Raw genomic sequence first — 17,471 nt, 5'->3', positions numbered from 1 at the left:
GCAGAAAACAGCTCTGCTCCTTGTTTCGAGATGGAAGCACTTCAAATGAATATTTTTCTCTGGAGAAAGCAGATTTCCCCAAGAAAGCTATTCAGCAGCCTCTCATCCTTGTGATTGTTGAGCTCTGTATCCCAGCGCAGACTAATGATTTGGCAATGGTGTCTGAGGTAGTAAGAGACAAACTGGCAGATGGGGTATTCTCAAGCATTCACTTGTGTGCACGGAGTCAGGCACACGTCAGGTTCAATGCTCAACATTATCATTTTCTTTTATGTTGTGTTTTATTCTTCTCCCTCTAAATCAGCAGAATGCAATTACACTGTGCATTTCTGTTTGTTTGTCTTCCTGTTTCTTTACATACACTGGGTGCTATTAAATATGGACCTAACACAACAATTTCTCCTGTGGAACATGTAACAACAAACTGTTTATACTATACCACTAAACAGTAAATCTCTTTAATGGCACCTATTGTGTCTTTTTTGTCAGGTTAACCCTGATACTCTATAGTGAACTCTTATAGCCACTGTTCTGGTTCCCATCTTTATTATATTTTTCATTATTATTATATCACTAAAATCAATGTCAGCAATCAGATTCCTTGCCCCTTTTCCTTGTTTGCATGCATGTACTAAATCCTTCCTGAAGAGAAATATATCCCTTTTCAGGAAAAGAAAAACATATGTCAAGGGAGAAGGCTTTCTCTATACACTGTAACATTAGCAACTATAGTCAGTAGATAATCACCCCTGCCTTAGGTTGTCACTAATGTAATCTAAGAAATATGGTTTTAGTAATGGCATTGTGTACAAGCCATTGTATATCACGACTGCATTAATACATCTGTGGGGTCCCAAACTTCAATGCATTTTTCCTTGTTTTGTCACTGATACAGAGATATTTGAGCAGATCTTTAAATGGTGTAAATCTGCATGGTTCGATTGAAGTTGATACAGCTATGCTAATAGTTCTATTGAAAACAATGAGGCTATCTTGGTCAACAGCAGCTGACAATTTGGCCTCTTGTCTTTGTCAAGGCTCCTGACTTTGATTAGAGGTGGTCGAAGTGTTTCATTTTTTTTTTTTTCCAAAAGTGCTTGTTATGAAAATTAAAATTTTAATGGAAAACATTTGACTTTTTGACAAAAATCAACACAGCTGAAAAATCAAATTGTATTGTTTATTGTTTTGGGGTTTTTTTTGTAATTTTTGGATTTTGGTCCACACCCACTTTTTTCACCTTTCTCGCCTCTCCCCATCCCCATTTTGCCACTGGAGGGAAGCAAAAAAGAGAGTAGTGAGGGAAAAACCAACAACAAAGCCTTTAAAAATTGTTCAATTTTTAATTTCTTTCATCAAAAAAGGGAAAACTTTAAAATTTTGATTCTTTTTAAATGAAAAAATGTCAGGCATGTTTTCCAAACATTTTAACCAGCTCTGCTTTTGACAGTTCTTTAACCCATTCTAAATAAACTGGAAAGCAAACTGCTAATCAGTTCAGGGCAGAGAAAGTTCACTCAGAACTCTAGAAAGTTCTCTGGATCTCCAAGGTCCCTTTGGCTGCTTCTGTTCCTACTGGCTGGAATTTCTCGCTGGCTCCTCTCTGAATTTTTCTCCCCAAGTGTGATCCTTATTCATGGCTGGAGTTCCTAGGTGCTACTGCAATACAAATATGAAAATAGTAACAGTCTGAAGTTCAGCTTCCCACGTCTATTTTACTTCCATTGTCAGTGTGTATGACAAAGAGTTAAGTCATTTGCATTTATTTCCTGCAAGCTGTCCTTTCTTACTGAACTTGTTAATAAAATCTTCCAATGGGGACATTTGGGGTTTTTTTTTTTTTTTTGCCCCCCAGCTATTTTTTACTGATGTTGTATAACTGATTATAGTAATCTATAGAATGAGCCATTTGATATAGGAAACTGAAATTCTTTGCATAAGAAATTGAAGGAAGGAATCTAATTGATGGATAGAAATGAAAATGGCCAAAAAAAGAACAGTACACACTTGCAGGGTACAGCTAGATTTTATTTCTATTATTTTACTAGTAAAATTGTGGGTGTGGATACATCTTGTGGACCAGATTTTCCAAAGAGTTTAGAGACCATTTGGACACCAAAATAAATGGCAAGATAGACTTTTTTTTCTTCAAGAAAACTCAACACATTAGATGCTGATCACTTCTGAAAGTCCAACCCTCAATTAGGTGATGAAATGGGAGTTGTCTTTTTTTAAATCTGGCCCTATATCTTTAAGGTATAGAGTCACATGATCCTAATTCTGCTTTCTAGATTGATTTCACTACAGTGCAAGCTGCTGGTTGGAGATAATCCTTGGGAGTGAATGAGCAGAAAGATCCCTGTTAGACTCCACAAGGCAGAATGGAGAACTATTGAAGTATATGTAGGGTAAATGTATTGTTGTCTTACTAGAGACATGGAGCCGGCCACTAGTGCAGTTTGCTCTGGTATCTTCAGTTTGTTTTGTGACATGGGTTTTAAACCCCACAGTAGAGTAAAGATAGATAAAGTTTTATCTGTTTCTTTCTGAGAACTAGTGGTCTTCAGAGTGTTGCTCACAGGCTGAGAAACAATAACTCCCTCCTTAGTAAGAAAATATTTATAAAAAATCCTGAAAAATTAATAACTGGAATTAAACTAGTTCACTAAGGCTATGTCTTCACTGATGGCAGTAAATTCGCCACTGTCAGATTGACTTATCTGGATCGACTGAGCGGTCAGTGAAGACCTGCTCAGTCGATCCAGAAATCGACGTATTAAGACCACCTTCTCAAGTGGCGTAGTGCTGCGTTGACAGGAACGCGGTTCCCATCAGCGCAGTGCAGTGATGACGGCATGCAGAACAGAAGCACAGAAGTCGACGTGAGTTACGTAAGTTTTTTGCATAGTTTGCGTAACTCCGGTCAACTGCTGCAGAATCTCCGAGGTAAGTATAGACAAGCCCTCAATTGTTTGTGATTAGCTGTAACATGCAGTCAGTGTGTTCTGTAAACTAATCAAAATGTGGTTTCTATATTGCATTTCATTGAATGTATTCTGACAGAAGATGGGCATAATAAGGGCCCTCTGCTAATAAACTCTGTCCCACAGAGTACAAACTGACCTGAATGAATATGGTCAGTAAAGGCTTACCAAGCAACAACATTTGAACCACAAATAGACCCTTAATTCTAGTTGTGCTACCACTATTTGAATTATCAAATGATGATGTTTCATTGCTTATGATTCACTTGGGATATACAGAAATTATAACGGTCCCACTGTTTGTCCATTGATGCTGCACTGTCAGTTTCTATATCAATAAATCACTTTATTCTCTTACTCCCTGACTAACGTTCATCTCCCAGTATTGTAACGTATTGTTAATCTCTTGATTTTCTACAGTGGCTGAGAAAACCAAAGAGCAAGTGTCTAATGTCGGGGGAGCTATGGTGACAGGAGTGACGGCAGTAGCGCAGAAGACAGTGGAAGGAGCAGGCAATATTGCTGCAGCTACTGGCTTAGTCAAGAAGGATCAGTTGGCCAAACAGGTTTGTTTTAGTTACCAGATTTTTTTTTTAAGGTAAGGAAGTGACCAAAATCAAAATAGTGAATAAATACCTTCTACTCTTACTAGTAAACTACCTCCTTTAGCTCAAGCGTTAGAAGTCTGCTCCTTTGAATCCCAAGGTTCTGTCCTCACTGATGACTGATAATCCGGGTTGTTACAAAACAAATGATCTAAAATCATTGTGTGTAATGTCTGAGCTGGCATGTTGCTCTCACAAAATTACCCATTTTGTGAAACTAGAAATTAAACTATATTAACTGGAACTGGACAGAAAAGGGGTAACAAGCGGGGGTTCCTTTGCATACTAGAATCCAGGATGTTTGCCAGTGTGGTGTCACCTTCTGAGTTTGCTTCCAACTTTGTGATAATTGTGTCTCCCAGTTCATGTTACTTGCTAAACACGTAGGCCCTGATTCTGCAAATGACAGCATGTGAGCAAACTGATATAAGCTTGGTGGGACCCCATGTGGGTGCAGCAGTCTATGCGCACACTAACAATTGCAGGATCAAGGCCTATGAGATGGATGTAATTAGCACTCTATAAATATCTGGCTGCAGGCCCATCTAAACAAATGGACACTAATATCAATTTCATGTGACTTCTCTTTGAGGTTAGGAAGGGGTTTTCACTTGATGATCTTCACTTATAAAGCAGGACAGAAATGAAATATCTCTGCATTACCATGTCTTGTCTTATCTTAGCTGAGCTGTTGATTCGCTCAAGATTTACCGTGGCACCTGCATCCTACCTCAGCATGGATATTAATCTCCGAACTATTGATTGCTGTGATTCCTTATTAATGGCCTGACTGCACTTGTGAAGGATTATATCACTGATGAACCATTTCACTAGTTGGGTTATCGCTGGCATTATTCTCTTGAGCAAACAGCAGTTTAGTTGTGCCTTTCAAATCCCTTCTTAGGGAGAGGAATCATAGACCTAACAGAATGTGTGGTTTCATATGTGGGTGCAAGAATATTTGTGGTATGGAAACTCTGGGCAGATGACTGGAGAAATGCTTTCTGTGTGGGCTACATCCATCTGAGGGTATCTAATATTAATATTTAATAATACTTCCTTCTAAGAAGCTAAAAACTGGCCATATGTCATTCAACATGGCCTGGGAACACAAGAAATACTGTTAGTGATCTAACTGGAGATCAGACTGGAAGGCTGCTGTTACCATGAACTGTCAGCCCTAATTCTAACACTATATACCCATGCAAACTTTGACTGGGAAGTGGTTTAGTGACACATCAAACTATGGTTGACAGGGCTGATTTATTTATTGGCGGTTTCAGTGCTGCATATGGGTTTTATGATTTGGAAGGAATTTACTTGTGAATAGTACAGCAAGAACTATCACACTTTATATTAAGTTTATAAAGAATTTTAAAGGGTTAGAAAATTATTAGGAAATGTTTTAATAATGGTTAATCAATTCTTATAGACTGTTATAGAGCCCAAAAGGTCTGTATGTTGTTTATAACCATTGCCTACTACCATCCACTTGTATATAATCTAAAGCACATATTACTCATGTAAAGTGAAATTGAGAAATCAAGATGCTGAGTTACTGGCTTATATGTTTGGCTTCACCTTTTCTTTTTGCCCCCCCGCCCCCATCTGTGTTTTCTATGAGTCATATATGGTAATAACTCAATTTTGTAATAATCAAAGAAAAATGGAGAAAATAAGATAATTATAGTCAGAAAATATGCTTTCCCTGTATAGAGACAGCCATCTACTAAATCCCTTGGGTGTCTTATTCTTGCTTTAGTACACACACATCTAGCTCCCACTAGCATCATGGGGAGTTAAAGATGGAGTATCATGGAGAGAATGCCCTAAAGTTGTGGTTTTTAACTCGGCTGGATTCAGCTCATGTTTCAGAAGGTTTTGAAACACCTCATAAACAAATCTTGGGGTGCATTTTATCGCTAGTGTAAGTAGTGTTTATTATTTATGTTGTGCTGGTATCTAAAGGCCCCAAGCAAGATCAAGACTCATTGTGCTAGGCACAGTATAAACATATGTTTAGACATGGTCCCTGCCTTATTGTGTAATTAAATAGACTTGCATGCCTTCTCCTTGGATCTTTACTTTTTTATATCTGATCTCTTGTAAATCCCACTGGAACAAAAAAGGCTTTCCACTTTCCACCGTGACTATGAAGTGGAAGGCTGATTTGTGCTTGTAAATATATAAGTACAGTAGCTGGGGCTGGATGATATAGCTCATCAATATAATTGCCATGCTTTCAGTGGGGCAAAAAACCCATAAGTGAGGATTTTTTTAACTTAGATGTTAGGTAATTCTTTTCTATTGGAAATGTTATTAAACTAAAAACCCTTATTAGTGTATTATTGAATATGAAAACGAATACAAAAGCATAAAAACAGTAGGAATTTTGTGAGTCCCCTTTCTTTTCCCTCCTTGATTATAATATGGCTGTCATTCTCTAGATTCCTCAGAGTTTAATCATTGTTCCAGAATAGCTGTTCAGTGGAGGGAGACAGTTAGACCAATTGAAGAACACAGCATAAAAGTTGCTGTAACTCTCCACTGCCTATTTTTACTACTTCTCCTGGTCAACCAACTTTTTTCATATAATTGCTGACTTTTACCAGTCCCTGCATCTCTTTTGGGAGTCACCCTGACCAAATGACTACATATGGATCTTTGTTCCCACTGTGTGTAGGGAAGCCCTGGGATGCATTGTGCCCAATGAGAAGTTGTGACTAAAAAGAACAATAGTCTTATATGTGGGATATTCCTTTTGATTTTGATGAGGCAGGAGTGACTCAACTTGAATGAAGCCAACAGACACTATAGTGAGCTCCATGCATTTATTTGTACACTTGAACTGAATTCCAATTGAAATGAGCTTTAGGAAAACATATCTTTTAAGTTGCTCAGGCTTAATTTTTCATTGATGGAATGATGTTATTGTTTCTTTTTATTTTCCTCCTCCTCTTTGTTAAATGTACGTTTTAAAATTTGGGTTATGCATCATTAAAGATTTCACCATCCCATAATGTGAACTAGGGCAGTTGGTGGATTGGTGGTAATCCAGAGCATGGAGTTGCATCCCTGACTATCTTGGTTAGTAGCCATCGATGGACCTATCCTCCATGAACTTACCTAACTCTTTTTTGAATCCAGTTATACTTTTGGCTTCAGAACATCCCATGGTAGCAAGTTCCACAGGTTGACTATGCAGTGTGGTACTCAGAAGCTACGCGTATAAACCTCGGTCTGTTTCTAGTCTTGACATGTCCTGCTTTGATAGCTTATCTCCCAGTGCTTTTCTACATGCTTTGGTGTTCAGATCTTGTTAGCTGAATGTAGAATTTATGGGTTTGATTTTTTTTTAACTGACCTTCAATTTTGTAACCACAGATGACTGTGCGTAAAACTAATTACAAGTGCAAACGATAGCATTGATTATGCATGAAAATCAATTTGTTAGGCATCTTAGCATTGTCAATTGTGCCCACAATCAGTTGATGGTGCAAAATTGGAAGCTTTTTAAAAAAATAATTGGGTTTTCTATGTAGTAATGGATGTAATTATAAGGGGCAATGAATGCAGTGACATTTGCTAGTCCAATGTTTAACTAGGTCTATTCCACAGATGGACTTGTCAGTGAAACATCTGTTAGTGGACTTGCAATGGGTAAAACTTTCTAGCATAACTTATAAAAAAGTTCTATGAAAATCCTGTTTTTTAACAACTTTGCTGTGGTTCATTTTGAGACCTGGCTGTGACAGTCTTGCAGTTCTGAGGAGGTGTTTGTGCTTTGCTGCCGTGTGCACTAAAATGCTCTTCAGAAATAAAACTGGTTCCCTTCAAACCAAAGACATTTTTGTTTTCATTTGGGGAGCAACAGGATTTAGGGTCTAGTGCTATGAGTTCAGAGAACTGAGGGCAGTCAGAGACTTGTGTCTAGCATGGAAATTCTATTACTTGAATGTCAAGATCTTGAAATTTGGCTTCATTCCAGATTGGAGAGAGAACTGAATTTTAAAATTTTTAACAAAGGAAAATTTAAATAAACAAACAAATTAATTGTTATTTAAACATTTTTTTGTTTTGACAAAATCAAAAATTTTTTATATGGACTTTGATTTTTATGTTGTATTATATATTCAAATATAAAACAAAATAAAAAATTTGAAACAAGTTATTTCAAAATGAAAAATCAAAACATTTTGTTCTGACAATGTCAAAATGAGATATTTTGACAGTCAGAACTTTTTTTTCCCGATTTTCTTCCAAAATGATATTCTGGTGAAATCAACCAGATTTCACAAAGCATTTTGATTTTTGATGGAACTGCATTTTCTGACCAAATATGGGTCATTCAAAGTTTTTCTAGCCAGCTCTATGCTGAACACATCTTAGGAGGTACTCATGCAAGATCAGAGCTTCATTAACTTCTGTTCAATCTCTGCTTGTGTTACTGGGGAATTTAGTCTCCAAATACAAAACCTGCTGATTGGAAATATGATGGGCATGCATTTCCTGAGAAGATCTGAGTACATTTTTCCTGCATGTTCCATCTTCCAGAAGAGAAATGTGACAGCTCCAAATTTTCCTGTTATGCTTCAGGCTTCCACAGGTTGATATCCCAAGAGATGCCAAACAACAAGGTGGACATGCTAAAAATGTGACTAGGTTCCTTTCAGTGAGATATGAACTAGTGCTTCTGTATGGGAACATATGCTAATTCAATTCTCCTCTTTTGAAGTGAAATTTGTTATGAGCAAAAGTAAACTTTCTCACTTAAAAGCAGAAGCTTTGGTAGGATTTCAGAATGGTTAATCTAGAAAAGATTCCCACTAAATTAATGTTTGGAACTAATGCATTTGTAGACATCACTAAATAGAAAGGTAAGGTGGTGTGAGGGGTTCAGTAGGCAGGCAGGAAGCAGGTACAGTGGTAGCAAGACTTAGGCCTGGTCTACACTGGCGACGGAGGTCGACATAAAGTCACTTACGTCCATTTCTGAACACCTGCGTCTACCCTGGCACTGCAGTTAAGTCAACTAGAGTTGCGGCAAAAGTCAACTTAATAAAACCACCTCTGCAAGTGGCGTAGCACCTAATTCGAATTTATTGCTTTGATTTAGCATCAGTGTAGACAGAACTTCACTTAAATCAACATTATTGGCCTCCGGGAGGTATCCCACAATGCCCCGTTGTGACTGCTCTGGACATTCGCGCTGTGCTGTACCATGGTCACACTACCCGGAAATGTCCCCTCCCCTCAAGCCCTGGGAAAATTTGAATTTTCATTTCCTGTGCAGCCAGAGTGGAGAGAGTTTTGGTGCTGGACTCCTCATGGCGACTGCAAAGCCCAAACGCGCTCCAGCATGGAGTAGACCAAAGGTGTGGGACGAGGATTCTGTTCTGGCTCAGCTCAGAGCCAGCAAAAGGAATCTGGACATTTACGGGAAGATATCCCAGGACATGCTGGAGAAGGGACACAAGAGGGATGCTCAGCAGTGCCGCGTGAAGATCAAGGAGCTGTGACAGTCATATCAGAAAGCTAAGGAAGCTAACAGCCGTTCTGGCTCCTCACCCAAGACATGCCACTTCTACGATGAGCTGCATGCAATTCTCAGTGGCGATCCCACCACGGTGCCGCCCTGCAGCATTAATACCTCTGCTAGGTCACAGTCCATGGACAATGATGAGGACTCCGTGGATGACGAGGAGGAGGATGAGGAGAGCAGGGTTCAGGAGAGCAGGGTGTCTGTTCTCCCAGAAAGTCAGGACCTATTCCTGACCCCAGAGCAGCCCAGCAGCACACAGGACAGCACTAATGATCCCTGGGAAGGCACGTCTGGTGAGTTTTTTTTCTTCTTGGCAGTTCTGTCCTTTTACATTGGATGTGTGTGGGGGGAGGGGGGGCAGGAAGGGGATTTCAGGCATTTATCAGACTTTACTGGGGGGTTACCCACGGAACAGATTATTTATGTGATGAGATATGCTCTGATAATCAACAGTTGATATCTCACAGAAACTTTCATGTAGGTAATCTGTTATCCTTCGCAAAAGGTTTCTGGGGAGGGCTGCATTGTTCCTCCCTCCATGGTAGGATACTTTGCCGCGCCACGCTGTAATCAACGGATAAGACATCATGGCGGAACACAACATAGAGGCATAAGGGCCAGGCTGGTGCCCCTCTGCATGCAGCAACTCTTCCCTTTCCTCGTGCGTTACCCTCAGGAGACTGATATCGCTCATGGTCACCTAGGGAAGACGGCGCATGTTTAAAATACCCGAGCTATACAGCAGATGCCCTGTACCTTTATATTCCCCATTGCAGTGTCCTACCAAGTCACTTTGATTACTTTTATTTGGTTTAAGCAGAGACTATGTACTCCCCTTCCCCTCTCCCCCCCTTCCCCGTGTTGTCTGCAGATCCCCTCGCTTCCCATCTCTGTAAGGACACAGCGAGCCAACCTTTCTGGGATGTTAGGAATGGAACAAGGGTCTGTGTTTGCCCTGTGCACTGCATGGAGAGTATTGTCTACATTACTGCAGTTGTATCATTTTCTTCAGTTTGCTAACAATGGCTACCTTGTGAATTTCTTTTAATTCTGTAGACACATCGGCCCTGGCCCAGCCTTCTCGAACTGCTGAGGAAAGAATATCACAGATTAGAAAGAGGAAAAAAAAAAAAAACAAGAGATGACATGTTTGGCGAGCTCATGAATGCCTCCACGACCTCAGAGACAGATCTCAGAGCGTGGCGGCTGACCTTGTCCAAGAATATGGGCATGGACAGGGAGAGTCGCAGAGAAATGCAGGAGCATGATCGCAGTACCACGCAGGAGATGCTGTGAATCATGCGTGACCAGGCAGACATGCTCCGGCGGTTTGTGGAGTTTCAGGAGGAGCGGAGGCAGGACTGAGTCCTACTGCACCCCCTCCATAATGATCCTCCACCTAGGGCCGCACTGCCCTGCCCTCGCCCACCCCCAAGAGGTCTCGGAGGAGAATGGCCAGGCTGCTGTACGTGCTCACCTCCACCCTGGTGGAGGCAAGCAGAAAACACCAGTGGCCCCCCTGACAGCTGGCCAGAAAGCAACTACACTACCCCTTGAGATTGTGAATGAACACGTCCCCCCTTCACCCATGACATGAATGTTCATAAATGAAAGTTTGCATCATTTCATCACGTTTCTTTATTAAATCATATCTTGTCCTGGAAGGATTTGGAGGGTATGGATATCTATTGGGGGGGGGGGGGGGATGTTTAGCAAAGGCAAACAACATACAGAACAGAAATCAGTCCTGCATCTCATTGCAGAACCTGGTTTTCAAAGCTTCCCTGATGCAAAGCGCTACACAGTTAGCTCTCAGCGTACTGTTGGCACCTGGCTGTTCATAACTGGCGAACACTCCTTTCTGCCTCCACAGCCCAACCCCTTCGCTTCACACACATTATGAAGAACACAGCACGCAGATATCACCGAAGGGAGGTTCTTTTCATTCATGTCCAGCCTAGTGAGGAGACTCCTCCATCTGCCCTTTAAATGCCTAAAGGCACATTCTACAACCATTCTGCAGGTGCTTAATCTGTTATTAAAACACTCCTTTCATTGTCAAGGTGACCGGTGTACAGCTTCATTAGCCAAGGGAGCAAGGGGTAAACAGGATCCCACAGGATCACTATTGGTATATCCACATCCCGATGTGAATTTTTTGGTCAGGGAAAAAAGTGCTCACCTACATGTTAGAGAACAGCCCCCAAATTACGAAATACGCGCGTGTCATGCACCTTCCCAGATTACCCCACATGGATGTCGGTGAAACGACCCTGGTGATCCACAAAGCACAGCAGGACCACAGAAAGTACCCCTTGTGGTTTATGTACTCAGTTGCTAGGTGGGCAGGCGCAAAGATAGGGATGTGCATCCCATCAATGTTCCTCGCCCCCCTCCCCCCCAGCAGTTTGGGAACCCCATCATGGCAAACCCGTCCACTATGTCCTGCACATTTCCCAAAGTCACTATCCTTCGTAGCAGAAGTCTATTGATGGCACTGCACACTTGAATCACGGCGGTGCCCATGGTAGATTTACTGACTCTGACTTGATTCCCAACCCAGCGGTAACAGTCTGGGGTTGCCAGCTTCCACAGAGCGATGGTGACTCTCGTCTCCACCATCAGAGCTTGTCTCAAGGAAGTATTCACGCGCTTCAGGGATGGGGCCTGCTCCGAGCACAGTTCTAGGAAAGTTGCCTTTTGCATACGAAAGTTTTGCAGCCACTGGTCATCATCTCACAGCTGCATAACGATGCGGTCCCACCAGTCTGTGCTTGTTTCCTGAGACCAGAACCGGTGCTCCACGGACTGCAGATGACTCATTACAGCCTGCAGCAATCAGGAATTGTTCTGCTCGATGGCTTGTAGCAGGGCAGCCTCAGTAGCATCGCTGTTGCCTGTGCTTCAGCTTCTTGCTTTACTTCGAAAATACTCAATGATAAGCTGCGATGTATTTGTGATGCTCACAACAATAGTGCAGAGTTGAGCTGGCTCCATGTCTCTGCAGCAATGGTGAGCGCGCGGCATAAAAAAAATGGCACAAAAATAGGCTTCCTGTTTGTTTGGGGCAAGAAGGGAGAAAGAAGCAGCGTTGCATCATGGGACGATGAAGCTTGTCCCAACAGCCACTGCGGCTAGTTGTACTGTGGGATAGCAACCCACAGTGCATTGCTTTGAAAGTCGAAATAAGTGTGGTGAGTGTGGACGCACGGGACCTGCGCAAACAGCATGGTGTGTACACACTGCTGCGACTTCTATAAATCGGCGGGTGAAAGTCAACTTTAAGTAAGTCGACTTCACTCGGCAGTGTAGACATACCCTTAATATTTCATCCCTCTGTAGTGATCCTAAATACCCTTCTCACCCGTTACTGTCCTTACCCTCAAAAGACTCTGTGAGTAACCGTCATGTTGGCGAAGAGACAAGATTCAGTTTTAATGACTATAAAGAGTATTCTTTATTGAAGTGGCTGGACACAAAGATACCACGTCGTTCTCCTTGACTCTCTAGCTTTTGAGCTAACTAAATGCAGCCTGTTCTGCCTAGCATCACTACAGAGTCCCCGTAGCTTGTGGCCTGGACTCAGTAGAGAAGAAAGGGACTGCCTACTGTACTACAGATCCCAGGATGCAACAAGTTCTAGGCACAACAGGGTTGGATACACTGTAATGCACCATATTATCTCTTCCTCTAGGAGTAAAACTTTAACAAGGGGTATCCAGACAGGTACCTCCTACATAAAAGTAGAAAATATGAGCTGGGATTTTCACAAGTGTTCTGAATTGCCTTGCATGAAGCTGGTGACGAAACTCCCACTGAGTAAAATAGGAGCAGTTAGGTCTGTTCTACATTACAGAGTTAGGTCAATGAAAAGCTGCTTACATTGACCTAACTATGGAAGTATCTACACTTAAATTTCACTCCAGCTGATGTAACTATCCCACTATGCCAACTTAATCACTCCATTTCCACAAGTGGCATAGAGTCAAGGTCAATGTAGTTAGGTTGACACAGTGTCAGTGCAGACACTGTGTTGCTTGCGTCGACTGTTAATGGCTTTCAGGAGCTGTTCCACATTGAGAGTATAATCAAGACAAGTGCTCCTGGTGAGGACACGCACCCTCAACAGAAGGAGCCAAGCGTAGAAGGATTAAGACCAAGTATTATCATATGGCTTAGGAGATCTTGTCATGGACGAGGAACCCATTGTGGTAAGCACAGTCCAAACACAGAACAAAAAACATTATTTGCCCTAAAATAACAACAGATGGATGCAGACAGACAGGGGAGTGCAAGGAAACAGTACTGGTCCGCTTGATAGACACTAGTGTCAGTGCATTTTCGAGATTTGTGTAGGCATCATGGCAAAGAGAGTTTGAAGGAGAACAGTGAAGTGTCTTTATGGAGCAGCATGGGAGAAAGCAGAATGTTGCTTGTTTAACAAGTGAGCGATGAAGGCTGACATCGTGGGCCAGTCAGAGGTGGGAATCGACTTTTCAGTACTGAATGAGAGATAATAGGTATGGGGGGAATAAACTGGAAAGGGTGTTGAAAGCAAAAACAAGTAGCTTATGTTTGATGCAATAGAGAAGGGGAAATCAGTGGAGAGAAGAAAAGAGAGATGTGATGTGGTCAGAAAAACGGGCTATGAGGTGATCTTTGCAGTAATATTCTGAATAGATATGGGAAAGGCAAGATGGCATTTGTCAAGGCCAGAGAGAAAGATGTAGCAGTAATTGAGATGTGAGATGATGAGAGCCTGGACAAGAGTTTTAGCTGTGGATGGATAGGAAAGACCATATCCTAGAGATTTTATGCAGAAAAAATCAGCAAGATTTAGTTATAGCCTGGATGTGAATGAGTCCAAGTTGAAGATAACGCCCAGGTTACTTTCCTGAGTGACAGGTAGGATGGTGTTGTTGTCCACAGGTGTTCAAGAAAGGAGGTAGCCAGGAGGATTTAAGTATTATTTTCATTTACCAAACACCCCACCTGAAATCTTGTTGGTAATTAGCATTGTTTTTCAAAGACAAAAAGTAATTACTGTCTCCTAATAACAGAGATAGCAGAAATCTCTTGACCTCTGATCCCGTTAGAAGGAAAACATGAGAAATACCATCCAAGTTTCTTTTGAGACCTGACCCGATAGGTTTGTGAAAATGCAAATGAAGTTCTTTGCTTTTAGGTGGCAGCCCCCACCCTACATACTATATTGCTGGCAACAGTGTTTTACTGAGATATCTATAAAAGCTTCTCCATCCATGGAGGCAGGACAGCATCTGAAGAGGACAAATGCTAGGTCTTCTCTCCTTGGGTTTCAGCTGGTGTTGCTCAGGGAGGTTCAGAAGTGGTAGGAGGATTTTGTGCCACAATCTGTCCTTAGCCTTCCTGGCTGATAAGTGACATTGGGAAAATACTGGTTTCTTCATGGAAGAGATTGTCAGCACTTTCCTCAAGGAAGGCAGCATACCAATAGTTTCAAAGGAAGTTCGTGATTAGCTTCTGTCCAGAAAGCTATGTCTTGATGTGGACATTCCATTTGGTTATTGACCTGTATGTAATCTTCCATAGCTGCTTATGATCATTATTAAGGTTTGGCAAGACAAGTCTCACAGTAACTATATGCCTTGGGTTTCACTGACCTTTGTTAAACGTGGAATGGACCTAAGGTGGCACAGCGGTGCCACAGATTACATGGGTTCATCATCTCTTGCTGATTGATGATAGTAGATGACCTGCTGATATTTTAGATCTATTTACTGCCTTGGCTACCACTGACTATGAAGTATTACAGCAGTCCCTAGTGGAAATAGATGGAATGGCTCTTGAGCAGTTTCATTCTATTTTCTCTATTCTAGGAGTCCTAGCTACATTGCTGTAGATGCTATACAAACATATAACAAAAAATCCATGCTTTCTTAAAGAGCTTACAATTTAAGCATAAAGCTAGAGAGAAAAGAAAGAGAGGTTGGTCCAGTGAGGTAGCCTGGGACTTGAGAGACCTGGTATGAGGTCCTGGCTCAGTCGCACTATTTCTTGGGTGACCTTGGGCAAATCACTTAATCTGTACTTCAGTTCCCCATCTGTAAAATGGAGATAATAGCACTGCACTATCTCACAGGGATGTTGTGAGGATAAACACATTCAGAATTGTGAGGTGCTCAGATGCTCTGTTAATGGGGCCATGTCAATACCTTAGATTGAATAGGTGGATACCACTATTTTTCTTCTTATCTAACTCTCTCTTTCTAGCTTCTTACACCAGCCCTTTCCCCTGGTACTTTCCTGCCTTTCTGGAGTTTGACTATCATTTGATCCATTGATTTATTTAATTTTTTTGTTCCCGTACTCTTTTTATTTCGCTCATTCTTTCCTCTGGCCTCTGCTCCCCACTCCTGTACATTTAATCTTTAATTTCCTTTCCACCTAACTTAATTGTCCCCTCAGCATATTAGAGGCTGATACATTTGTCTCCTCTAATTCTAAACATACTTAGGGTGTTTTATATAAACCTTTTCAGTTAATGTGGCACCAGTTCTTCTTCACAGTGTCCCACTCTTTCCTGTGTATCCGTCTGTGCCTGTGTGTGGGATCTCATGCAAAGCTCACACACATATATTTTTCTTGATCTAAATACAGTAGCAAAACCTATATTAAATATGCAGGGGTATGCTGCTTGCTAAGAGGGTGAATGTGTTCAAGTTCATTCAGGGATGATTCATATTCATGCCAACTATTCCTATCCCTTCCCACTGTTACATGAAGAATTCTTGAACAAATGCCTCAGATGGGAAAAAAATTGTTTAGAACTTGCAGAGGTTGTGCAAACTTACTAATATTATTGTCTTTCCTGAATGCAGGTTTACAAGCCTACTAACCTCAACAATTACAATAGCACCCTCCTTAATTTCTCCTGTCTCTTACATATTGTCTCAGAGCCTCTTTGCCCATCTTGCTTACCTCATATGACCAAAAATGTGTATTAAAGTGCACTCAAGATTGGACATTTAACCCTGATTCACACAGCACTGCTAAGACACCAGTTTAAATGGGATGCAGGTTGGTGCTGCATGAAAGTTGTTGCCCTCTGAAGATTTGTGAAGTTAGTTGTTGCTCTTTGTCCAGATCCTAGTAGATATGTATCCACATCATAAAAATCAGCATCACAGCTGGTACTTTTTGTTGGCAAGCAATGAACATTTTGCTAGGCACTGAGATGCCATTTCAGTGAAGCTGTGAAACATGCTCAAGTCCATCCATCCCCATTCAGCAAAGCACTTCAATGTGATTTGGTTTGCTGAATTGATATTCACTGGTGTGTCGGAGCCCTAGATACCATAGTGATGATGGAAGTATAAAGTTAGAGACAGTCTAAAAGCAGAGGCCGTGGATTGAGTGGACAAAGAGAGAGTATTGAGAATACATTATTTTCTCACTCATACAGATGACTTCTCTAGCTCAGGATTGAACCAAGAGGAAGTAGTTGTTGTGTAGATGAATAGAATTATTCATGTTTTCAGATATATCTGTCAAACATCATTGCTGAGAATTAAATTCACTATACATTTTAAACAAGGAAAAATGAGAATTTTAACAGCTCATTTATTAGATTTGACAACAAGGGAGTTTATTTATTTAGGGATATATATAACAACTGTTCAAATGAACATAGTGTATCTTATAAAACATGCCTGTTTTGATCATTAAAGATATCTCATTAGGTATCTTAATAAGTCTTTGTATTCATAAATAAAAAGCACACATGTCTCATGATTACGGCCAACTGTTATAAAAAGTCAGTGGTATCCAGGTGAAGAGCAAAGCTGTTCTGGTGCCCTATCAGCTGTATAAAAGGTTATCATTGAACTATCTCTGCAGACTGCCTCCTATGCTTTCTGCTCTTTCAGCTGTATTATATCTGGGCCTTTAGCTGACACCTAATCAAGAAAGAGTAAAACGGTTTGTGGCAGGTTACCTCGTAGGTTGAGGCTTTTCCTCCACTCCAATATTTCTTACAAAATGTTTGTTTCAAAAGCTCCCGGGATATGTCCAGGGATCACAATTCATTATTGAGGAAAACTAAGTGGACTACATCACAAATGCATCACATTTTCCTGTCTGAGAATGGACATCTGAAACTTTTCTATGTTTTGGCTCTCTAATCAAAAATATTTCCTTTTGAGTAGTTGGACGCAGATATCGAAATGGGTGATAAGTTCACTGAAAATGGATATCTGCAAGTATCTCCAAATGAAACAAAGCCATCAGTGCTGTTTTCTTTTAGGACTTGATCCTGCAAGTTATTGAGCACTCCAACTCGATCCAAATGCATACAGCTGT

General features: G+C 41.1%; 1 protein-coding gene across 1 annotated transcript in view; it reads left to right on the top strand.

Moving 5' to 3' along the window:
* The window catches only part of SNCA (synuclein alpha), a 94,191-nt gene that overhangs the window by 15,857 nt on the left and 60,863 nt on the right, over positions 1–17,471 (top strand). The window contains exon 4 of the mRNA XM_067557390.1: positions 3,405–3,550. Within this exon, the coding sequence (XP_067413491.1) occupies positions 3,405–3,550 (146 nt within the window). The remainder of the gene's footprint in view (positions 1–3,404; positions 3,551–17,471) is intronic.

The sequence above is a fragment of the Emydura macquarii genome, unplaced genomic scaffold, assembly GCF_026122565.2.
Source record: "Emydura macquarii macquarii isolate MOO-44397 ecotype Brisbane River unplaced genomic scaffold, CSIRO-AGI_Emac_v2 contig_1790, whole genome shotgun sequence".
Taxonomy (NCBI): Eukaryota; Metazoa; Chordata; order Testudines; family Chelidae; genus Emydura; species Emydura macquarii.
This window is presented reverse-complemented; position numbering and strand designations above follow the sequence as displayed.